This window comes from Argiope bruennichi, chromosome 3 (assembly GCF_947563725.1).
Source record: "Argiope bruennichi chromosome 3, qqArgBrue1.1, whole genome shotgun sequence".
NCBI classification, from domain to species: Eukaryota; Metazoa; Arthropoda; class Arachnida; order Araneae; family Araneidae; genus Argiope; species Argiope bruennichi.
The window spans coordinates 39,857,965-39,885,550 of record NC_079153.1 but is presented as its reverse complement, the minus strand read 5'-3'; the positions used below and the strand labels follow the sequence as shown (position 1 = coordinate 39,885,550).

Sequence of the window (27,586 nt, the reverse complement as noted above, 5' to 3'; positions counted from 1 at the left end):
GCAACTTCCCATGGAAAGGGAGTTGTTGATGGGATAGGAGGTACTGCAAAGTCCCGAGTCTATGCGGAAGTAAAGGCAAGAAGAGCTATAGTACAGAATGCAGTTGATTTTGCTACAGTTGCTGCAAAAGTAGTACAAAATATCACTGTCATTCCTATGCTGCAAAAGGATATAGATAAAACTCAAATTGATTGGAATTTAGCTAAGGATGTTCCAGGAATTAAAAAAGCCCACATAATTAAATGTTTGGATGAACACATTTGTTTATTTACAAGTCAGCAAAATTTGGATACAACTGTGCAAGAGCTATGCTTTTGTAAAAATACAGAACAGTGTTTGAAAAGAACTCCATTACTTGCACAAAATCACACTTCTGCATATATTTCACTTGGCAAGTTTTTACTTGTAAAAGTGTTTGGAAAAAAGTCCTGGAAGCCTTATGTAGCACAGGTGTCTGCATTAGATAACACCGAAATCAATGTTATTTTCCTAAAGCAGGTATCCGTATGCAACTTCATTTATCAAGAGAATGATATAGGAGTTATTCAGCGGGATGACATAATTAGAGTATTGCCAACACCTATAATTAACGGTCGCAATACTGTAATATTTCAAAATGCAGTTATGTGAAATTGAACGATGTCACATACATGACTACTTGTCACATACATGACCTGTAAAGTTACATTTTTTTTTTAATTGAAAAATTAAAGAAATATTTAATGCATTTATTAGTTTGTCTTCATTAAACCTTTTTCTTATGGGAAACTTTTTTTAAGCACGTTTCATGCATATAATTCACTGATTTTTTTAAAGAAAGTTGGTGTTATCAAATCACAGTTCCAATTTTTGTCACATACGTGACTATCTAAAAAAAATTTTAAAAGGTCTCTCAAAATTTAAATACAAATATATTTTTCATTACCATTTATTAAAACTCTTTTTTAATTGTCTAACAAAATTAAATTTTTGACTTTCACTACATTTGTACATAAATTTATCAGATATTTATGCATATCTTTTAGTCCGATTGTCACATACATTACCGTGGAATGGGCCACATGTTTTCCAACCTTTAATGAAATAACAGAACACAATTAGAATTCAAACAACTGAATTTTGAAAGTGAAACTAAAAAAGAAAGCAAACAGTATTCCTTTTGTTTCCTGTAATGTAATAAGCAAAACTATAAGACATGATTGGTTTTACTTTTTATAATGTATACTGAAAACATACAAAATGTATTTAAGTATATTTACAAGCTAAATCTAAAAGTAATAAATGAAAATGAATTGCATTTTCCATATTGAATACAAGTTACCAGACAGGAGGAATATTTATTTTAATGTAATTTTTTGCTCATTTTACTTCTTATATTTTAATTATTGTCCCTCCTTCTATTCATTAAATATTTAAAATTTAATAGAAATAATTCAAAATTCAGTCAGTATTTTTAATGTCATGTGAAAAGGAACTTCAAATTATAAAATATTAAAATTCTAGTTGCATTTTAGAATAAGCCAGGTTCATCATCATTTTATTAAAGGAAAATTTCAAACTGAAATAAAAAATTAAAATATCAAGAAATTTAGTAAAATGTATAATATAAAATTCAAAATAATAATCTGATTATTTTTAATATATATTTTGTGACCGGTTAGTAAATAATTAGATATTTGATGTATCAACAGAAAAAATAAGCTTTCTTTTTTTCAAAAATAAGAATTTTATTTGTTTAAAATCAGAAAATATATCATTATGTCAAAAATATTTAATCCCATCAAAACGTTCCTCCAGGGCAGAAATATAGTAAATATGTAGGCAGCACAGAAATATAGTACATTTTTAAAGTATGTAAATTTGGCAGATTTATCAGAAAATTAAATTCCGTCAGGAGTTTTAAATAAATGTGGAGCAGTGAAATCACCGTAAAACCTTATTCAGCATTTGAAACAATTCTTTTCAATTATTGCATTCAAGTATTAATCATGAAATAATATTTGGAATATGAAATGTTATCTAGAATAAAAGTATGCTGAATTATAACAGTTTTCATTACATACATCAAATATCTTTTCTGGAAAAACAATGGTACATATTTCATAGATAGTGATCCACAAAAAATTTATTACAATGTTTTCATAAACATTAAAAAAAAAAAACCTATAAAGCATTTTTTTAAATTCATCTATTAATCACCCAGATAAGTTAACAAAGACCTAATAACTAAATTTCACACTGCTGAAGAATTGCATTTGAAATCAATAATTAGTTCTTAACATCATCAATACATAGAAAAAACTTTAGGGATGTCTTATGATGTTCTAGTGTGTGTGTAATTTAAAAACTCAGCAAATTTTTCATGTCATGAAGAAGTTTTAATTTTTAATGGATTTGATTTATTATTGTCAAGTCCACACATCAAATTTTATTTATTTAGCCTTTTATGTCCTTACGCTATCACATTCACATACCCATTTACAAATAAACTGACAATCCTTTTTAAATTTGATACAATATTTCAGACACTTCTACAATTTGGATAAGAAAAAAATATCAATTTTCATCCACTTAGTTCAATGCAATTTTCAGTAATATTCATTAAGCTTCACATTGTTGAATTTTGTCTAAAATATGATATTTAGACATTTAGGGGGGGGGGATATAATATATTCCATATTGTAGGTGGATTCAAATATTGCAATTTTAACAATGGGGGAAAAATAATTAACTTACAGCTTCTCCTCGCTCCTTACTGATCATTCTTTTGTCCTCCATGTCACACTTGTTTCCTAGAATCATTTTTTCTACATCTTCATTTGCATGCTGTAGAATAAATGGATTTCGTAAGCAACATAATAATGGACTTCGTAATTACAGATTGTAATTTGTTGAAATCAAAAAATACTTACTTCATCAATATTTCGTAGCCATTTTGCAATGTTATCAAAACTCTTAGGATTTGTTATGTCATATACCAGCATAATGCCCATGGCACCTCTGTAATATGATGTAGTGATAGTATAAAAACGTTCTTGACCAGCAGTGTCCCTAAAAAGTACAAAGAAATAAGTAAAGTAGGTTTTAAAAAAAATATCAACTAACTTTTACTTCTTTGAGTATATGTTATTACAATGGTACAGTAAAAATTCAATTACTCTAAAAATTTGAATTTAAAAAAATTAGGTATAAAAATGAATACAACGAAGAAAAATTATATATTTTTATATTAAAAATAGAAATGCAGATTTTTTAATACTTTAATATTAAATTTAATAATATAATTATTTTTTAAATGCAGATTGATTTTTTAATACTGCAAATGCAATTTTTTTTAATATAGTAAAGTAACAATTAACGATTTCAAAAATAAATTTTAAATTCAACAAGTGTACAATAAAACAAAATAAATAAGCAGTTTAATTCATAATTAAGTGTGAAATTTTTTAAAGAATGATTTTTTTCTTCTTTATTACACTTTACAGATATAAAGTTTTTGAATGAAATTAAGAGTATTAGAAATCATTTACTTATGGTAACTAAGAAGATTATTTAGAAAAAACAACAGAGATACAAATCTTTACAATTTTTGTTTTATACATATAATTAGCCAAAATAAAATGCAAATTAAAAATGCTTGAATTAGTCCCATTTCACAGTATCATTACTAATTTATTTTCAGAATATGATTTAATAATTAAAAATTGTTAAAAATCATTGTAATAGATATAATTGTATTAAAATTCTACAGAAACAATATATATATATATATATATATATATATATATATATATATATATATATATATTAAATATAGTCAACAGTTAGAATCATTAACTCCTTAAAATGCTTAGAAAAGTATATACAACTTAAAAAAATTTTAATATAATATTTTGAAATATAATTTTCAATTATTTTTTTTTTTTTTTTTTAAGAAACTGCCAAAAGCAAAGCATTTTATATTTTTAATGCATAAAGAAAATAACTGCATCCAGAAGCATTTCCTTTCTTTCTCTTCTTTTTAAGTTTGCAAAAGAAGACAATGCAGATGAAATAAGTTTCCAGTGAAATAAAATTGTATTTTCCATAAGTAGAAGATGTATTACAAAAAATATATATGAAGAATGGCAGCAGTTTTTGAAAGCAAACAAATTTCCAAATTAAAGCAAAATTTCATGCAAAAAATATATTAATTTCATCTACTTTAAATAATATGAATTCCTGTAGCTTTGTTCTTGTCTTCAGAATATACACATATTTCGCAAATGAAATGAAAAAATATTCACTATAAACAAATTTTTAAAAAACTCACCATATCTGAAGTTTTATTTTCTTTCCTTTAATATCTAGAGTTTTAATTTTGAAATCAATACCTGCAATTAAAAATAGGAAAATATTAGGACAAAGCATGAGTTGATGCCTTAATCGAAGCAAAATGAGAACAATAACATTTGATTAAAAAAAAAGATGGGAAAACTAACAACTAAAAGCAAGAGAACAGCTTATTTACAGCATAAAACAGATTCAATGCTACGCACATTAACAAAAATGTGAAGCTCCCTTTGTGAGTTATGCCAAAGCAACAGAAAGGTAATCTACTGCACCCCAAAATTAAAATCAAATAAATACATTGATAAATACAAAGAAAACCACCTGATATAAGATGGCATAAATACAATAGCATGCAATACTTTCTTATAATTTTAGAATTAAAATAACCACTGTGGATGAGAAATACTTTTTGTAAATACAATTTAAATTTACTCTTTTAGTGAATATTAGCATCCAACTTAGAGACATTTCATTTAATCTTTTTTTTTTTTTTTTTTTAAGTTTATGACAGTTTTTTAGTATTACCGATAGATCCTGAAAGAAGAATTTTAACTGATAAAATTTAAGATGCCCTTGACATTTATCCATATCAGATCAGTTGCTTCACTTCTTTTTCTTTCACAATTGTAAAACTTAATTTGGAACATCCAGTTCATTAAGGTGGACATCTAGAATGATTGTTTTACTTTACTGAAAGATGTCCACCTGTGCTTATTAATAAGAACATTTCCAACATTCATGACTCAAACTTTTTTGCACAACATTAAATTGGATCCCCCCCTTCAAATATAAATAATATTGCTTTGTTGCAAAATTTCAAAGTCAACATAATGCTTGATTTTGAAGTTATTGAATAATCATAATACATGAAAACAACAGTGTTGCTTTCATGTATTTATCTTTGATTCCTATGATTCAAAGCAGTTCGATTCCGAAACTTGAAGATTTACTAGACATTTCAAATGCTAGAATTTGCTTTCAACACGTCACTAAAGTTTTTGGAATCTCTATAGCCTTTTTTCTTCTTTTTAATTATTTTATTGAATTTCTTAAAGTAATGTTCATAAAATTATCATACAAAAATGCACCTGTTGCCATTTAATGTGCAAATCACATACATATATAACACCACAGTCACAGAGCTACATATTCTGCTAATGTGCTTGTAAGTAATTTTCTTAATATTGAATATTATTTTCAGAGGAATACAATATCATGAATATAATAAGCTCTATTATATTTACTAAACAGACTAGATTAATTAATATAATGGCAATATTTAAACTGACTGGAAATACTTCTCAATTCAGTAAGAAAACTAAAATACAGAATTTTATTTAGAACAAATATTTATCTCTTTTTCATATAAACATTATGTAGAATTAATTAATTCCCACTTCAATGCTTAGTAAAAACAGGACCAAAAATTACGTAAGGCCTAAAAAAATCTTAATAGAACTTATTGCAATTTAATGGACAAATCAACATTTTAAAAATGTCTATTTAGATTCAAATCAGATAACGTATCAGTCGAAATAACTAAGTTACATAAAGCTGTAGTAGTATCAAACATCGATTGCATAAGCTATAAATACTTTACTTTTAATGGTTTTTAATTTATTGATAGCTCTTCACGATTATCACACATTAAAAACCAATAAACTATTTTTAGATTGGAATGGAATACTTTAGCATCGAATTCAAAGAAAAAAACTGTTTACAAACACGAATCCTTGAATGAATAATTGTTTTTCCAGGTACATAATTGCAGTTGTGAGAAATAACACCACCGATCCTGTCATAACTTTATCTATTTCAGAGTAGGACAGATTAAAATGGATGAATCGTCATTAACGAATTACTGAAGGTCTCTTTACAGATAGAAACATTTCTTTTGTGACGTAATGAGATTTAAAAGCGTTAAGAGCTCTCGAAAAGTCCTTGGACAAAGGTCCTCCACTGTGCGTCAACTTCCTTCAATACATCGAATAAAATAAAACAAAATGAAAATGACTCCTAAAGATTCTTAATTACGATTATAGCCGTTCGAAGAAAGAAAGCATGACTCATTCGCCTCGTTTCCCCCTTCAAGCTAGCAGACGGGAAGCGGGAAAAAAAAAAAGTTTTTTTCTTCTTATACTGGAGACAGTTTCGTCCATCAACAATGAAAAGATTAATTTTTATTATTGAAGAAAACTGCATAAATAAAATGCGGAAATTTCGCGCTTAAAAAGGTGAGAGGAGACGTGAAGTGAATGTTTTATTTTAATGTAATGCAATACACTAAAAATACTGCTATGACCCGGTAAATGGAACTTAAAAAAATATCTTGAAATTTTAAATTGATATTCAAATGTGAAAAATAATTTCAATCGAAATAAAATACAAATATGGAACAAAACAAAAAAACATTCGAAATAGCACATTTTTAGTACCCAGTTCTTGTGTTTCAATAAAATTTATGCCGATGTGAGGGTGTGAATGGAATTCTTAAAGGTGTCTCAACCTTCGACTATTGCTATTGCTTGGTGAAAGAAGGATTACAAATGCAGTTACCTAGAAATGCCACGTACTTTTAATCTCTATCAATAATAAAACAGAATATGCGTGTATGTGTTAGTGTTTTACAGAAACACTAATTAAGATACCAAATTTGACACAGATATTCATTAAATTATAGAAAAAAACGCACTCCCACCCCCTTTTTTTAACTATTAAAAATTAAGCGATATTTCAGCGTTTCCTAGGAAAATATCATTAAATCTTGATTCTTCGGAAATACTATTACATCTTATAACTTCGGAAAATATTATTACACATGATTCATTTTGATATCACTTTAAAATATAAAGTATTGTTGAACATTATTACTGCTGTATAACAATTTGCTGCATTTTTTTCTCTGAATTTTGAAAATTTAAAAAAAAGAATGCATTGTGGTAAGAAAATTAAGACAGTTTTGACTATTTTCATCAAATACTTAATTTCCTTCCACTATTAAATAAATGCGAAGGAAATCAGAGGAAATTTAAAAGAATGTTAAAAATCTATTTAGGTTACATGAGAGGATTGAAAAAAAAAAAAAAAAAAAAGAGACCGCGAAAGTTAGATATATGAAATGGATAATTACACTTCAACGGCGCGACTGATATAATAATATTTCATCATGATGGTTCATGAACATAATACGCAGGAAAGTTCTAAGGTCATTGACTTTTAAAAATAAAATTAATGATTCTTTCAACAAACTAAACTACACGAAATTTACAGGAAATTAACCACAACCAATATTTCCGGTAAATCTGTTGGTCAATAAATGCGATTGCTATATAATCTATATATATATATAAATGAATGTGTGTCTGTCTGTCTGTATTCGATAGATTCAAAAACCATACATCCAATAGCTGTGAAAATTTGGGAAATTATTAGGTATATCCCTAGGATTTCCCCACCTCCAAATGAGTAAGGCTTCAGTTCTTTTTCTCACTCTAAAGAGAATAGGCTTAAGAAATTTTTGGCAGATTATTTCAAAGGATTCTGTTTATTTTCTTAAGGTTTGATGTATTTAAAGTTAAACATTGTTATTAATCGATCTTTCAGATTCATTCTGAATTACTTTTGAATTAAAATAAAACAGAATAAAGGAAATTAAAAATTTCTAATCTGCCTAGCGTTACCCCAACTAGCGTAGAAAATTCACGCATGCGCATTGTGTTCTGATTATTGACAACGGATATGTTTTCGACAGATTATTTCAAACGATTCTGTTTATTTTTTTAGTGTTTGATGCATTTAAAACTAAGGATTGTTAATAAATCGACCTGTTCACGATGAATCTGAAAAAATTTTGTTGAAAACTTCTTGAGATATTATATAAATTTAGAAAAATATTCTTTAGTGCCCATAAGGTTTAAATACTCAGCGACTCTGTTTTTAACACTCATATTTTAAAAAAAATATTATTATATTTATTGCAGTTTAATCATTTCCACTTTAATTTAAAGCATAAATTCTACGGGAGCTAACAGAAAAGTAGAGAGATACATATTACGTTATGGCTGAAGGCCTTTATAATATTATGAGTAAATTATATGACTATTAAAATTTGAAGTTTTAAAATATTTTAATGAAGAAGCAATTAAAATGGGAGTTCCATAAAATATTTAATTAATAAAATTTTAACGTGCATTAAGATTGTCGAACCAGCTGGTCGCCAAAGGCGGCTCGTAACTGATATTGGTTACTGCTAAAATTGAAAACAGCTTCAATGCTTAAAACATCATAATCAATAATTAGAGTTAAAATGTGTCTTTCGTTTTATGATTTCACAAAGGCAAAACTCACTCATCAAAAACGGACTTCCTTACGTCTTAGCACATCTCAACAGTAAAAAAATTGTGTTAATGCTTAATATAGAAATGAACAGTTAAGATTTCAATTTGAAATAAGAAGCTACGCGGCCAGGGGAAGTTCGAATCGTAACCTACATTTAGATCAGGCCTAGCTTTGAACATCTCTAGATAAGGTCAGAAACTTTATCTATTCATGGCAGTTATAAATAACATTGACCAATATTTTGCAAAAAGTGAATCTATTTTTACTGATTAAGTTATCCAGAATCATCACCATTCATTTGATTCAGATTATTGGAACTTTTTCAACTGGTTTATATTTTTATAAATGTGTTCAACACCATAGTAATTATACTAACGTCTCATTTCGAACATGAGAATTTTTTAGTAAATTTAATATTAAAAAAAGGGGTGGTTATCGAAAGATTTAATAACCTAAATAGATATATCCGTGCCGAATTGTTTAAGCAACATATTTTCTCATATTTAATACCTATCACCTTAGGCGACCAGCTGGTTCGCAGGCAAATTTAGCGATTTTTTTTTCAATTAAATTTTTTACGCATAATTTAATGTTCATGGCTCCACCTTAAAAATATTTCTAAGCATCAAGTTATGACAAACATCAAAACCGTGTAATTTTGATATCTTCATATCTATTCTGTTCATTGTGTATCCTAATAGAAGCAAATCCAATGACCAGGGGTGTTTGTGGGACCCCAAAAAATCCCCTGAAACTTTTACGGACTTACTACCGAGATTTTGGAGTTTCGAGAAGGGGGGGGGGAGAGAAATGAAAAATTACGATTATGAAGTATTGAATGACCTAATTATAAAAGTTCAATTAATTACTTTTTTTGCAAAATTAATAACCATTAATTTTGCAAAATTAAGACCTTTGAACCCAGGTCACGTGATCGCATATCTGGTCGAACGAAGTCTCTCCCTTTTTTTTCTACCGCGCCTACTTGCCGAAAAGAATCCAGAAGAGAATGTCCGAGAACCGGGGGAATGAGTCATAACTCGCAATAAGGAAAGAACAAAAAAGAAGTTCTTACCCCCTTTTCACTCATTATCACTGCCTTTGGAGAAAGAAAGGAAAAGTTTTCACCACACACGCTGACCTTGCGTTTTCTGCTTTCAAATCAAACAAAATTACCCAGATCAAAATAAATAATTCATTATTATTCCTACTTCCTTTTGAACGACGATCCCCGGAATTTCCGGGTATCGAAGTTCAAAATCCCCGGAGCACAAACACCCCTGAATGACATAAGTATTTTTAAAAACATAGCTTTCAGAATAATTTAACTTTCCTGGTGTTAAAATTTCACTTTTTTTTTAATCCTCCCAGTTAGTTAGCCAGGGATAGTGGTTACATTTGATTTCAGAAAAAATCATTTAGTTATAAACTTTATGCCCATAATTCCGCCAAATTGTTTGACATTAAAGTGATGATATTTTAATTATCTTACTTTAGTTCTATTTGTTGTGTACATGAACTTTTCTAATAGAGACGGTCGCATAACATTATAGGGCTGTTAAAAACGTAAATATCTGGTTCAATTATTTTCCAAATTTCGAAATATTATATTATATATATATATATATATATATATATATATATATATATATATATATATATATATATATATATATATATATATATATATATATATATATATTAAATTTGCCTTGTAAACTACAGAAACACATACAGAAATTAAACGGAATCCTCCTTTAATTTTCAACAATGAAGAAAATCACGTGATTAATAATATTTGATGAAACAATGAAAACTGCTTAAATATCAGGGCAATAATGTAATTTATTGTTAAAAATGAAGCAAAGAAATATTTCTTTAAAAAATTGTGAAAATACAGGAAAAATTCGCACGACAGTATTAAGAAAAAGACAATTTTTTAAATTTTGAAACGATATAACATTTTTGTACAATAATATTTTCGGAGTTATAGCAGAAAAACAGCAAAATTTCGCCCATTTTTTTAATTAAAATTTTAATTGAAATTTCAAAAAAAAAAAAATCGCCCCGAGTTGCATATTCCCGAACTCTATGTACCAAATTTTTTAGCAGTATGTCAAACAGTTTAGTTTGTAGAGCGCCGACACACACAGGCACACATTCATCTTTAATGTTAATATAGATAAAATGGAGAGTGAAATATACCTACACTATGAAATAGAAAATGAATTCCTTCTCAATCCTGTTATGTAATAAACCTACAACTGTTTTTTTAACTGTAGCAGGCAGGATATAAAATACATTAAACCTGCAGATACCCATTAATTTCCTATATCCTTAAATTGCCATTTATCGTATTACACTGCTAATTTAATTATAGATATTGTAAATCTTCTAGATTGTATACAAATTTAAAACGCATCTTAAAGAGTGTAAACTATGTATTAAAAAGTTAAATTTTTATAACAAAAATGGATGCTAATCGATACGAAAAGTGAATCGTTTGCATTATTAAATTGATCAAGTACTGAATTAAACAAACACGTTATAAACACGAATAAATAAAATAAATCCAGCTTTGTTTTCTCCCAGCAAAAATATAACAGAGAGCATGGGGGCAATGTACTTCATTAAATTCTTTCTTCTATCCATCAGTGCCCTTTCTTTCTTAAGAATCCTCACTCCGTAAACCAATTTAAACCACGGATTACTCAGACAGCTAAATCAATAACCTTAGGTTCCCGGAACAAAATCTTGTAACATTACTGTTCACAATGTAATGCAATGTAAAAAAAACAAAAAACAAAATCATCATTTAAAATCGAAGCATAAAATGAAATCCATTACTTCAGAAGTCAGCAAACTCACAAAATCATCGATATCATCATTATATTTTGAAAATTCGATGGAATCTCTCCATAGGTTATTATTTATCTGAACTAAATAACTGTGGATCCTTACACATTTTTATTCCATTGTACTGTTTTTCACTAACGTCAATGGAAGCAAAGGCGCATATCAGGGGGTGGTCCTTACCCGCCCCAAACTTTAAGACAATATTTGCATATGGAAGAAAAGCTTCTGTAAGGTTGAGCGGGTTATATTTAATTGTTTGTTTAAATAAAAAAAAAAAAAAAAAAAAAAAAACTGTTCGAAACCGGTTAAGTTTTTAAAAAATTACATCAATTTTATTTCTGCGCGATTTTTTCTTTTCGTTATTTTTAAAATTTATTTCTGTAACAATGTTTTTAATGTTAAGATGAAATTCAAAGTAATCTATCAAAAAATTCAATCGCGTGCTTTTGCCGCAGTTAAATGAAAGGAAATTGCTTTCTTTGAACTTAAATTGCAAAATAGAATTTTCACTTTTTCTTTTATTTTATAGAACATATACTTTTTAATTAACAACAGATTAATTCATACACATTCATAGTTTTCAGTCATATCAAATGACAAAATGAAATATTAGAAATGAATTTCATATTAATCATTTAGACGTCTAAAAAAATCAATCTAATAAAACAAGCTGATGGCCAAAAGCGGATAGTTTCATGAACTTTCTACTCTAAATTCGTCTTGCATCTAGGAAACAGTCAAATATATAATCAAACCTCACTTAAAATGCAAAACAAAATGTAAAATGATAGCTCAATAAGCGATTTTAGTAGAACGGGGAGAACCAATGTGACGTCCCATGCTGAATTAGCTGTATCAGTCACAAAATATATCCACCCGTGTTTAATATTTGTTTGAAGAGAGCTCTTATATCTACATCGAATTTTTAGCCAGATAGCGTTGCCGAATGCGACTCTGAGGTGTTTGAGCAAGAGCTTGTGAAGCCTTAACCAACGAGATTTTTGTCTTTGGCCAAAAGTATGGTGTTAGAGGTGGACGGCAACGGCATGAATGGAAGAAGGGAAGAGCCATAACTACTAAAGAGTTATGAAGTTTTATTCTGTGTCACAACGAAAAGCTGCGGAGGAGATTTGGTTCAACAGAGCAGCAACCTTTCAGTGAAATAAGAGATGCTGAAGGCATGGGATATTATTTCATCAAATGTGAGACACATCACCTTGATAAGGCAACAGTTACGTACGATATCTATTAATTTAACGATAACTTTGCGTCCCGTTTTCGCCAAATTTTGACGCTTAGCCAGAAATAAATGTCTTCAGACAATTTTCTTTTAAAATGCATGCATTAAAAATAATAAATTACATCAATCTAAATTTGTTTTCGGTTTTTTCCCTCTCTCCCGAATGTAATACTTTGTCCTGTTAAAAAATTATTTCGCTAACGATCGTTTCGCATTATGGGTAAGAATCGAGAACGAATCATGCTCCTTAAGCAAGGTTTTACCATATTCTACATAACCTCAACACACTCATTTTGTAAATTAAACATCGACGTATATTATTACGTATATTATTAAGACACTTATATATACTATTAAAGACAAGATTTGTAAATAATTAAATCTTAAATTGATTTGAGGTTAATAAAAAAAAATACAAATTGAAAATGGATTTCCCAGATTATTTACCATATGAAGAAAAAAAAATCACAACAAAATTAGTAAAAAACAGAATTAAAGGCCTTCCGACCTTAGATACAAAATATCGGAGTATGATAATGTTTTAGGATTGATTCGCTTATCATTATATTACATCAACATTTAATCATAGTAAAAATAACTTAAGTACCAAATAATTGATACCGTTATAACGCAACGAGCATAAACACAGTTATTAAAATAATGTAAAGTACTGTGTAAAATATACAAAAATATTTTTTAAATTAACATTACTAAAAAAATATATTTTAGAATTTCAAAATAGTTTTGAAATGAAAAAATGGTTTTTGCCTCACAATTAAATCGAAGTTATTGAGAAAAAATATTAAAATTTCGATTCATTTTTAATTTAAACTTTGTGAAACTTGATATTCATTGTTTCACAAATTTGGCAGCTTTAAGTCCAATGATATGCCCAAAGACCGTACGTACTTTAATTTTGCACATCGCATGTTATATGCATGCGATGTTACATGCATACATAAACATGTTAAAATATCAATAAGCATAAAACATTAAAATACGCAGCGACAAAAACGAGATTAAATTCTCCTTTTAACAAAGGAATGAGCTTTTCTCGGATCCTTTTCAAAACAAAACCGGTAACGCACTCTTTTTAGACATAACTTCACGGGCATAGCCTGCTTCTACATTCGTTTTGGTGCATAAATGCTTCCATTTTTAAGTTTAACGTTCCGAGTTTATATAATACTAGCCGCCTTTGGCGACCAGCCGGTTCACCAGTATTACCGCTTGCTACAATTTTCAATTAATTATTTTAAGTAACTGGTCTCTTAATAGCTTCTCAAACAAAAAATTTTTAATCTTCAAATTTTGATAGTCATACCAAACTTATACTGTTGTTTAGATCGTTTCGTTCAATTTACTATATATATTTTGCTAATTTGTTGTCATTTCCGGTAAAACTTCAACTTTAATTTAAAGTGGAAATGCTGAAATTGCAATTAATGTAAAGATATTTTTTAATGAAACCAAGCGTTTTATTTTATTTAACATTTTTGTTGTTATTTATTTATTATTATTATTATTGAATATGAGTACTGCAAACAGAATCGTTCGGTATTTAAGTCTTATGTGAACTACACAATATTTTTCATAATTTGCGTAATATCTCAAAAAATAATTCAACAAAAATTTCTCAGATTCAGTATAAAATTCAGTTTTTAGTTTTGCTTTCAAAAGGATTGAAATGAAATCACTAATAATATTTTGTTCCGGCCTATAAATATATTTCAAAAATTATGAAATCTAAATTTTATGCAGTAAGGTATCAGATTCTGAGAAATATTCTGGACACACCAAATTTTAAATAAATGAATGAATGTTTCTATTTTCCACGATTAACTAAAACTTATTTATGAAGTTTTGAATGTTAAAAATTTAGAAAAACTCAACATTTTCATAATCTTAGGCCAATTAATCTTGAGAAACCTGCGCACTGATTGGCGTATTTTCTTTAAAACAATCGATAGAAAATCTAAAATTATCCTTTTCTTTTTTTTTCTTTTTTTTTTTTTTTTTTTGAATAGTGATATTCAAATTTTTATAAATTAGTCAGTTTAAGTAATTGATTTTGTTGATTGTAAATTAATTCTTTATTTAAAATATTAGTGTTTCAAGAACATTTTGTTAAACGTGATTTCCACAGCAGAAGCTTCATGTAAAATCAAAAATTCGTTATACATTAGAGTATTTATTGGATCAAGTTACATAAAATATAATCATTTTCCATTTAGACCATTTTGGCAGATCTGTGTCTATTACTAAAGGTTTACAAATTAGCAGTGTGGCCTGATTTGAATGGATATCCTGTTCATATTAAACAAAACTTACTTTAAAATAAAACTGATTTATTGGATTAATAATACAGATAGTGTAAAAGATCATAAAATAATTTTTCTTGAATTTAATTTTTAGAAAAAAATAATATTTCATATTTGTTTCATTTCCTACAGACACGTGACGAAAATCATATTTTTGCAGATTTCATTTCCAAAAAGATTTAATTTATTTTTAAATGGAGCTTTAATCGATGTGATGGCAACACTTTGAAAAAAGCTAATTTTTTTCCCCATGAATGCGAAACGTGCTCGTGCAGCTTAAATTTTATTTTTATTTTGTACGAAAAAAATTGTTGAAAAATATAGTTAAATTATTTATTTAAAAATTAATTAAAAATAGAAATTTAATTTTAAGGTTAAAACATTGGTATCATCTAAAAGATAAATTTTTGATCTTTAACTTGATGTAAAAATAAATATTTTCGGAAGTTATAGCAGGAACACGCTAAAATTTCGCTTATTTTTTAAATAAATAAAATTTTAATTAAAAATTCGAAAAAATAACCCCGAGGTGCACATTCCCGGCCTCCAAGGTATACACGTGCCAAATTTTGTAGCTGTTGGTCGAACGGTCTGGCCTGTAGAGCGCCAACACACACACACACACACACACACACACACACACACTGAGCTTTATTATAAGTATAGATATAGATATAGATTGATTATATAAAAGAGAAGAGAGCATTGTTCGAATGAAACTTTGGATGAAATGATTTAAAGAGGTGAACGCTCGGGTCAATCTCCAAATAGACTCAGCCAGCGAAGGGCAAACCGTCTTAATTCAAAAATTGAAGAGAACACAATGGATCACAATTGTGTCAATACGACTGAAGTATACAATTTTTGTCCTGGAAAAGTGAAATGAAAGGAGTTAAAAACCAACGGGAGTGATTTCTCCAAAACTTCCTAGTAACGCCTTGCATGGCACTGGCGTACAATAGTTACGAAATATTAACGTTTGGCGTGAACTTAGCATTTTCACTGAGTCTATCGTGCTACCCCTGGCGACTCATATCTGGTATACGGTTAAAAATAATCGAATTTGTACTTTAGACATGTTTTTCCCAATCGATTGAAACAATGATTTGACATAAAACTGCACTAGTAGTCACAAAATCCCACGCCAAATTTGATATATTTAAGTTATTGCGTTTTTGAGCAACCGCGTTTACGGGTTGCTATAAGTACAAACCAATGAGAGTTAATCGCTTGCTTGATTTGGCTCAAAACTTGATGTTGTGTTTAACTTATGGCACTTTACAAGCCCGCTGACAGTTATCTGTCAGCGATTTAAGCCGAATGAACTTCTCTTGTTTTTTCATAGCGCCAACTAGGGCCAAGAGTACGACTCGGCTACTAATGCGTCACAACCCTTTTTACGGGGCGGACTTCATTCGAACATTTCATTCACAGATTGTAATATAAACCTGAATCAGAGAACGATCACTTCGGAACCAGTACCTCCAGTGGTATTACTCTCGACATGGAGGACTTTGTGACCATGACAGATTTATACGTACGCCAGTTACCATACACACGGAGAGTCTTCGGCCGGCGGGTTCGAACTCGCAACCCAAGGGATGCGAATCCAACGCCCTACCAACCAGGCTATCCCGGCTTCCAAAATTTGATAGGTGTCTACACTATACATGTTAATTTTATGTATCGAATTTTATCCATCTAGCTCCTTTCTTTTTGCAGTTTTCGTGTTAAAACTTCTACTTAAACAGCAAACAACAAACAAACCTCTGAACAAATTTTACTCAAACCTTGATAGAAATCTGCAAATTTGGTGTAAAGACCGAATGCCAAATTTCATTCGTTTAAGCTCAATTTTTTTTTTTTTTTTTTTTTTTTTAATTATGTTTGTCATAGACAGACGGACATTTTCCAAAAATGTGTTTTTATAATTCAGGGAGGTTTAAAACGTAGAGATTTCGTCAAAACTTGGAGTTCGAATTTTTTGACGATTACTATACTTTATCTATACTACGTATACAAGAAAGTAAAAAATAAAGAGAGAAAATTCTATTATAATGATAAAATTCGTTTTTCAAAATTTATTGAATTTATTTATATTATTAACATTGAGATAATTCATTGGAGATTAAAAATTATCAACAGCATGTTCGAGAACACAATGCTACTTTAATATCAGTAACACAATTATTATTTTTACTGAATATAGAGAAGTTTAATATATATAAAGTTAAAATCCATATTCCTGCTTTTAGTAATGCCAGCATTATATCTGGGGGCACTGAATTTTCAGTAACCAAACAGGCATTATATAAACAGGGTATATTTCAAATTTCATTAAATTTGAACTAATAGTTTAAGAATTATAACTAGTCAAAGTTTGTGAATTTTGTCACTGACTGACTGACTGACCGATCATCAAAACTCTAAGGCACTTCTAGCAAACATAGAAGCTTCAAATTTAGAATACAATTAGTGTTTAGTGTATAAATCAAGGAAAAACTAAAATATGCGTGTAATAATGGACGGATCGATAAATTTCTCGAAGTTTCGAGCATTATCCATTTTGTCGGCAAATTCGTCGCCAAGTTTATCACCAAGCTCTGGGATCACTGGCTCGGCATCTAATACAGATTACTGTAAAACGGTGGATGGCTTACATCTAATAAATGTCGACTTTGGAAGTATTAAAGTGCAGAATTCCTCAATTTGTAAATACAACAGACTAAGAAACATTTACCATCCAGACGTTAAAAATTGCAACATCAAAGCTTACGAGAAAAACCCATAGAGACAGGGACTGGGCTTTGAGAAAAACTGTAGCTGAAGCTCAAGAAGTAGTACCGGAAAAGAAAAAGAGGAAGACTACATACAAAAATAAGAAAAGAACTATCTACAAAAAGAAATGAGATGCCATCAAAAACATAACTTGTAAAAAAAACCAAGTCTCGCAACTCATTTCTTCTGTCGTAAAAAGTTGTGAGATCCATGTAATACCAAGTCGGTCAATTTATTCAGTCCTTACTTGATAACTTAAGATAGAAGGACCCTTAAGTAGGGACTGAATAAATTGACCGACTTGGTATTACATGGATCTCACAACTTTTTACGACAGAAGAAATGAGTTGCGAGACTTGGTTTTTTTTTTTACAAGTTATGTTTTTGATGGCATATTCTTTTACAATATACACAATATTCTTTAATAATGAAGAGAAACACTAGAGAGCAGATCTATGCAGTATAATAGTTTTCATAGAACACAGAATTAGGAGATTACTTGCACTCCGATTATCATTAAATAGTCACGGCTTGAAAAATGCTAGACCACAGATTCTACAAGGGTGGGGCACTTTCTCTTTCACAGACGAATGTGAACATATGAAAAAAAAATAATAATAATATTGGAGAGACTCTAATTACTGATATGGAAAAACGCATTTCTAGTAAAATATCTATAAGAACTAAAAGCATTAAGTAACAAAGAGGAAATTCGGCTGCAAGTCATTTAAAATTTAGAGTTGATAAGAAAAGAGGCGAAATTCAGTAAAAGCTTTGGAAACAGAGTGCAATTAATATTGAATAAAAAAAATTAAAAAAACACAATATTCTTGACACTGACTGAAAGATTTAGCTGCCTTAGACAAAATATTTATTTTTTATCGTTTAAGATAGAACTTTTTCTCTCATCGGCACATTTTTTCCCCTCCGGGTTTTTTTTATCTAGTTTTAGATGCCAGCGCAGACTAAAAGATAATAAACCTAAGTCTGAAATAAATGACGAAATTGTCCTATGAACAGATACCAGTTTTAAGAAAAAATATAGAAGAAATTCATTTCTTTACTATAAATGCGATTGATTCGATTATTATGTAACATTTTAAATAAATTAAAACTTAAAATCAAATGTTTGTAAAAATTTTACATCATTCATTCGATGCCTGAGTTATTTATAGTTCTAAATTATAATTAAAAACTAGGCTTTCAAAAGCTTTAACACTCATATAAATAACAAAAATACCTCTGCTTGTATCTCTGGAACTAAAATCGTACTCGCAAAAATACATATAAATTTAAAAAATAGAATAACTAATAATGAAGGAAATTAATTTATCTATATGGAATATTCAAAATGAATTGTTTTAAATTAAAACGGATCAATACCACTTACATCCATTAGAGAATTAGACAGCATTATCATTTGCTAATATATCTGCAATACTCAAGAGGGCACACTTGAAACGAATCCTTTTAAGAACGAGTTTAAAAGAATAATAAATGCCTTTATTGAAAAAGAAATTAAACAGATGAGTTCAATATTTTCTTTCCTAAAGACCACAGAAAATTTCATATTAACTTTCGATTGAAATCATTCTATTCTATTCTATGAACGAAAAATGAAAGAAATAATGGGTGAATAAATTCCTTTTTAAATTCGATTACACACATTCAAACGCATTTTTAAAAGAAGGATTTCCAGAGTCTTTTAGCTCCATCAATAATTCGAAAAGCTGAAAGAAGCGCAATTGAATTTCTAAAAGAATAACATATCGGGCTTTATAAAAGAGAATTGCAGAAGTCCTCCTTCTCCAAATAAAGGTACTGAAACCTAATTTATTCTGTAATAAAATCACAAAAGCATTGTTCAGTGAGTTGTAATTTAGTAAATAAAACAGTGAACAAAGAGTATTTTATAAACCTAAATGGCACGATTGACAATGAAATAAATTAATTCAGTGGCGCAGTGACATATAGTAAAAAGGGATACATTGAATTTGGGAGGGGGCGCCACAAAGACAAAATATTCGTGTTTATTACATGTCTTAACACAGTGTGGTTTGGGAGGAAAACCACAAACATGGCACATTTATAATGTCTGCTTATATATATTATGTTGCTTATCTAGCAGGCAATAATATAGATGTTGATTTCTGTAAAAAATGTAATAAATTCAATTCGGGCACATTGAACAAAAATTACAATCCTTTCAAAGAGTTTCGACATAGTTATGGAAACAAATCATTTTCTAAGAAATTGTAAAAACTGCTTCTCTTTTCCTTTTAATTAATCGGAACTTCTTTTAATTTCAATAAAAAGTGTTACAACTTCAACAAGATATAACAGAAATTAGAAATTTTAAATATCTATAGGAAAAGAAACGAAGATAATATACAAAATGATGCAGAAATCTTATCAAGATTTATGATACAAGAGCCAAACAACTGATATAGATGAAATCTAAAAATTTACAATCCAACAAAAAAAAACTTTTATTATATCTTTCAGTAACAAAGGACTAAAAATAAAACCTTAGAAGAATAAGAACTACGAATTTACGTAATAAAAGCTATACAAAATTAATAAAGAAAAGGAACACCAAACAAATGGCAATAATTGAATGAGACACAATAACATATCAAACGAATGTTTTAGACCAATGGTACAAAAAATATACCACTAACTTTGTAAGCATTACACCATGAATATTAATAATTTTTAGTACACGTCGATTGAATAACTAAGCAGATAATAAATTCTGAAATAAGCGAAAATATGAAATTTTATTTTTTATTGTTTTATCTCCAAAATATACGTTTATATTTAATTCAAATAGCATTATAAAATGTATTATTAGAAATATCAGAAACAGAAGCTAGAGAACTCTGATCAGTCCGGTGTTTAACATGATAGACGGCCAAGTTGCAGTCATAATAGTTAAGAAAATAATGGTTTGAAGTTGCATATTAATTGATGATCCTTGGATTTACTTAAATTTTTAAAAACTCACTTTAAGAAGTATCATCATTATCATCAGCGACATTTCCTTTATTTTACCAAAACCAGAATGCAGAATCTTTTATAAAATAACTAATATGAAGCTATTAAATAATGATTTTTCTTCCTTCACTTAATTTATTTAATTAAAAATGTAACTGAAATTAAATTCAATTAATATTCTTAGCGAACCAGTTAGTTGCCAAAGGCGGTTATTAAGGGGACAGTGGACTTTGAAATAAGCTAAAATGGAAACATTTATGGAATCGAAAACATTTATTTTTATCGTTTCATCACCAAAATATATGTTTATATTCAACTAAAATAGTGTCATAAAATGCATTGTTCAATAAAATGGATATCTGAAGGGCATAGAAAAAAAAGTACATTTGAATGGCTTTTCTCAAAATGATATTTTAATTAGATTTAAATATCTTTGAAACATTCCAGGTGTCTTAATTTTTGCGGAAATGAAATAAAATTGATAATAAAGATTTCGGTTAAACATTAAAAGAACACGGGGTATTCATTTTATAGTTCCGAGTTTTTTTTTTAAATGGTTAAAAGTCAATTTTAGCTTCGAAAAACAAAATTCTTGTAAAAAATTCAATGAGTGTGCATAAAAATATTTTTAAAAAATTAACATTTAATTGGAGTTATAAAATCATATACAGTTTTGTTCCAAATAAATTTATATAAAGTTGTAAGGAAAAAAATAGAAAAAAATTAAATCTAAAGTCAGTTGGGGGTAGTTTGTAGTTTTTAAAAATTATACATCTTTTAATTAAAAAATGTAATTCGTTTTAAAGTGTTCTTTTAAAGATGTCTCATGTGTTTATATTTTAATATATATGCAGATAAAATTCACAATCCTAAATGAATAACTCGCAAAAGTACCTATTAGAGGCCACCATCTCCCCTCCCCAGACTACAAAATTTATCATTACTATCCTATTAATTTACAAACCTGTATGCTTTTACAGCTTAATAACTGCCGTGTAATGAGACAGAAAAAAATACTCGGTTGATTTTCAAAGCTGACCATCAATATAACATTTTTTAAAAACTTGAACACACAAAAAAATGTTTTCCTCTTCCCATTTAACAAAAGGATGTGGAGACATTTAGAAACTTCATGAAGGGCAGTTAAAAGCGGCCTCATTTAACTCCAGCAACATACAGTGACCTAGAAATGTATTATTAACAAGATATGTTTTTCCACAACAGAACTTACCCGATCACGTGAAGAGCATTGCACAAAACGGTCATTAAAGTATGATTGTGCTTCATTCACAAAGGGAACAAAGATGGCGTTTTTAAATAACTGGGCAAAATGTGCAGAAAAAAATTCTTCGCTAACAATTGTTTTATAAAAAAAAAATTTATTGATATTCAAAAAATTTAATGAATGTTCCAAGTATGATTGAAATATTCTATACAGCAAGTACAAAAGATCCAATTCCAAAATACACATTGTGATATAGAACTGTTTTTGCTAAATATAGAGGAAATTTCAATACTGAATTTTCCTAAAATAGTAATTAAGATGTTACAAGAAAACTTATACGATTGGTAATACAAATTGGCAGAGTAAAATTAAAGCAAAATTAAGCACAATCTGCGGAAAAAGAACCGGAATCCTACAAAACAGTATTTGGTTCCTGATTGCATAAAGACATCTAATAAAATAGGGGGGAAAGCAATCGAGGGAAAGAGGGCTCTATTAGAAGCGCATATACACGGGGGTGTTTTGTTTTCTGTATCTATTCGCTATTGAAAAGTAACATGAAAATTACCGACGGTTATTCTTTTTTTATTTTATAATTAAATCAAAAGATAAAGATCACCTATTCTTATTCTTAATTGTGGAGGTAAGAAAAAAAAACGAAGTGGCGTTTCCCAAAAATTTATCGCACACATACAATTATTATTATTATTATATTAGGCGTTAACCCCATCTTCCACCATAAAAAACTGTGAATCTTGGACATGCCTTGAGTGTCCATATTTTTGTTTGGAGCCCCATACAAGATCGCAAAGACTTCATCGCCACATAGTAAAGGAAATCGGAACTTGTATATTAATTACATGCCACTGACGAACAAAATGAAGTATGGACCTTTAACGTGAATCTATGTTTTATAGAATCTAAATGCGATCTTACAGTTAATACTATTGCGATTACTGCGGCATCCGATTACTACGGTACAAGTACCTGAAAATCAAATGTGTATTTTGCATGCCTTTATATGCCGATCGATTGAAACCAAGCTTCCACAAATGCAGTCACAAGATCATGTACCGAATTCCACTCATTTAAGCCAATTTGTTTCATTCAGTAAATCAATATTTTGAAGGATTCGATTCCAAATTTGATATGGATTTACACTTTAGATGATAAATCAGTGCAACAAATTTTAAGCATCTAGCTCTTGCCGTTTCGTAATTATCCTGTTCATTTGTATTGGGACAGTCGCATAGATAGGCTTCCTAAAAATAGATTTACTTCAAAATGTGACAGAAATCTACAAATGTGGCGTAAAGTCTATAAACCAAATTTCAAAGCGTTTGAGTTATCGTATTCATAGACAGGCAGGATGCGAAAACTATGTTTTTCGGATATAAAGAGGCGTGAAACGTGTATATTCGTCGATTTTTCATTTCTTCTGACGATTACAATACTTTTGTTTTGTATACTTTATATACGAGAAAGTAAAAGAGGGGAGGGAGTACAAGCAGTGCCGCTGAATTTCCGAAAACAATTTGTCTTAGAGAAGAAACAACACAGCGCATCTAATTGTCGCCATAGATTTAAAAAAATCCTCTCGGTAAGCTGGAAGGCAAAGGTAGATTCCTTTACATCTAATTTACTATCCGGCAACATAAATTGTTTATGTAAAAACAATCAAAAATTAAGGCTTGAAAATCATTTTTCAATCCTTAACTTTTAAGATGTTGCAATTATCGAAAAATTTTAAATACTAAAGTTGATAGTCTTAATGAGACGCTCATTTGGCTAATTGGATTCATTTTTCTATCCTCATTAGTAAGAAAATTATAGCGAAATGAAAATTTCACCCCCCCCCCCCCATTTCCACCCCTTTTGATCTAGCAGGGCCATTTACGAACTTCCACCGAGAATTTTATATTTCTAACAAAATATTTCAAGGCAGTTAAAATCCAAACAAAATTACTCTAATTATTTTGTTTACAAGATAACATAGACAAAGCATTATATGCATACTTTATATATAAACTTTTGAATGAAGGGTGGTTTTAGGTTCTAGGAACCATGATCGGTGAAGATCTGCAGAAATTTTTCTAAAGTCTAGTCATGAGAAGCATTGCAATAGGTAGACTTCCTATAGGAATCTACCTAACATATGCTCTGCTCTAACAAAACGGAAAATAAACCAGAAAGCAACAACTAGAAAATCGGAATATTTTTGAGGTTTTGGAGGAAATAGAACTCGCAGGTAAAAGACACTCCAATTAAAGAAATTAAAATTAGAATATGAAGAGGGGGAAAAAATGCTCCCCATGCACAAGCAATTCCCCAAATTCGGCGACTCATTAATAAAAAACAACTTTTCAAGATAGCTGGATTAATTTAATGACATGCGAGTTTCTTCAAGGATCACTTCAAAAATCACTTTAGACAATGTTAAGAAGCTTTCATTAGCTCGACCTTAATGTGCACAACTGAGTAACCAGCAATTTTCAAAAACCTTCTCTTTTTCATATTTGCTTGCTGTCTGAACATTAACATCGTGTAATGAATTCCCGCATCAATAAACAGGATTCCTATTGCCGTCATTGCCCAAGGTAAACAGGCGAGCAAATTCAAAGGCTATGGCACATAAACCTCATCTTGATGTCAGTGTGTCATTGTCATGCTTCTCGTAGTTGATCGATCGATTCTACATAACACAGAATCCGAACGAAAATCAAGAATCTTCATTAATGATGGAGTCTAGGTTAGCTAAATATTTTAATCATTTATTCTTCTAAATGAAAAATACTTAAATCTATGCGGGGAAAAAAAGTGGCCTTGAGTATTTAAAATTTTAGTTTTCAATCCCATTTTATTGGACAAAACATTTTATACGAAGATTTTCGAATAACAATAACTCAAAATTTAGATGCTAAACATAAACTAAGAACTCTTCTCATCTTCATGACAATTTTCTTGAGTCATATTAACGACCCATTTCAAAGGATACTAGGGCTATTTGGGAGCGGAACTCGTCATTTTGAACCGCGATCAGATGAAGAGGACGGCGCCTGAGCTGGCACTACCACCCTACCGGCCTCTCGAAATTTTCCTCACCACACCAGCGGGATTATGTTTGGCCCAAATGAATTTTCTATCAGATCAGACCTGCTTAAACAGCGGTTCTTCGGGGAAATCGAGTCTTGAACTTACAGCCCACTAGGCATGAACTCGAAACTTAATTTCAATAAGAGACGTAGAAGAAAAGTTACCCGAATACGAAGTATATTGTAAATGGTGGTGGTGTTGATTAAAAACAGATAGTGCTGCAAAAATAGTCTTCATATATTATAATGCAGCCTTTCTTTAAAATAATAATAATAAATGATTAGCAAAGTTTCGAGGTTTATATTCCCACTGACCCGAATTATAGGTTTATTTTGCACTATTAAGAATAACAAATGAATTTAAATGATGATTTAAATGAGATATTCGTCTTTACTTTTGATAAAAACGAATGGCTCTACAGACCAGCCCATTTGCCAAAGAACGGCTCAATTTGACACATATATACTTTGGGAAAGTGCACCTCGGAGTGATTTTTGTTTTTAAAATTTGTAATTTTTTGTTTGTGAAGTAAAAAATACTACTTTTTGTAGTTTGAATGAACAATAAATGCTCCAATGAATAATGAATTTTATATTTTCTATACAGACCTTCCGTCCCATGAATCTATTTAGTAAAATATTCTTGAGAATAACATTTTTTTAAATAAATATTTACATCATTTACTTTGAAAGGATTCATTCCAAAACTAATTTTTGTGATGAATCAGAAAGTTTTTTTATTAAATAATTCTTCGAGACAGTGTACAAATTATGAAAAATACTCTGTAGTGCACAAACGACTTCAATGCTGAGCTACCCATTTTCTTCACTCACATTAAAAAAAAAATGTTAGTTTCGGCAAAAAAAAATTTTTTGTATTAATTGAAGCTTAATCACTTCTGTTTTAAAGTTCAAATTTTACGGCAGCAGACAGAAAATTAAAGACATAATACAATGAAAAGTACGGGTATATAAATTATATGACTATCAAAATTTTGTAAAATAAATATTTTTACGAAGAAGCTGTTAAATATTTTACTTAACTTGGTCCCTTAATAGTAGTAATTTTATGATTTCCGGCGATTGAGATGATCGCCAAAGGCGGCTGGTTAATAAATAATAAAATCATTAATGTTTTTTTGGGCAGTGGATATTAAAGAGTCATAAAAAATTAAAACAAGATCAACTGTTTAAGATTTAATTAGTTAACAAAGAGACTAAAGACATGATGCCTATATAATATTATTTTTCCCTACAAAGAGAAATGGGTGCGAGTTCGCCAACTTCAGAAATGCCGTTTGCCTTTCATTAGGAGCTCGTTTCACTATGCGCTTTAAACAGCTTCTGAGCACACATTTTAACTTTCCAATTCCTGTGGCTTCCTACGAGTTGATGCTCTGTGAAAAGACAGTCGATTGCTACATTTTAATTACTGTTACAGGATGTAATAAATAGTTTGATACGAGTTTTGATAAGAGAGGGAGCATCAGAACAAAAAAAAAAAAAACAGACAAATATTAAGAAATTAGACGAATAAATAGGGAGAGAAGGCGAATTTTACAAGGAGAAGAGGTGTTATTGGCTTATGGGAAAGCAGACTTGCTCCATTTTCAATTTATTTCAATCTATTTTTCAAAAAAAAAATGTAAAAATGGCAGCAAATAATTAACAAATGCATAAAAGAACACATGCTTGGTCAATATTATCCATAGATTGCTTAATATAAAAGTAGGGCTCTTCCCCAAGCTCGTTAACGCTCAGCAAGCTCCCGGAGGGTTGCTAAGCAATGTTCTAAAGTTTGCTACACAAACACAGCTCACTACACTGTGTATCGTGGCACATTTGGGAAGTTCATTAGATTCTAATGCTGTAACTTAAAGTAGTAGAGAAACAAAATTCGCTGGACTAAAAGAGAACAAAATTCACTTGATTTTGTAAGTATTTAGAAGATAATTCGGCAATCAAATGAAACAAAAATAATGAAAAGATGAGAATGAAAAAATATAGTAAATAAGGATTTCAATACATGCATAAAGAATTACTGAAATCTATAAAAAAAAAGAAGTAATTATAAGTAATTTTCGCGCAATTATTATAAATAAAGGCATTTTTACAAATTAATAAAAATCCTAAATTAATTTCCTTTTTATGTTCTGATCTTAACACAGAATAAAATTTGTTAGTCTCGAAAGAGCTCGGATTTTAGACCTCCTTGAGATCGAAAACACAATTTCAACATTTTATCTGCGATAAAAAAAAAAAAAAAAAAAAAAAAAAAAAAAAAAAAAAAAACGCTTCGAGCTAGGCAAATGAAATTTGGTATATGGTCTTCACATCAAATCGGCAGATATCTATCAATTTTTGAACAAAATTCATTCAAAGGAAGTCTGTCTACCAGCTGTTTGCA

The 27,586-nt window shown here is 29.3% G+C and overlaps 1 protein-coding gene across 1 annotated transcript in view; it reads right to left on the bottom strand.

Annotated features, from left to right (window-relative positions):
- LOC129962584 (ras-related protein Rab-10-like) overlaps positions 1–27,586 on the bottom strand; it is a 51,390-nt gene that overhangs the window by 11,291 nt on the left and 12,513 nt on the right. Inside the window, exons 2-4 of the mRNA XM_056076385.1 lie at positions 4,313–4,373; positions 2,913–3,051; positions 2,737–2,826 (exon numbers count right to left, since the gene is read on the bottom strand). Of these exons, the coding sequence (XP_055932360.1) occupies positions 2,737–2,826; positions 2,913–3,051; positions 4,313–4,373 (290 nt within the window). The remainder of the gene's footprint in view (positions 1–2,736; positions 2,827–2,912; positions 3,052–4,312; positions 4,374–27,586) is intronic.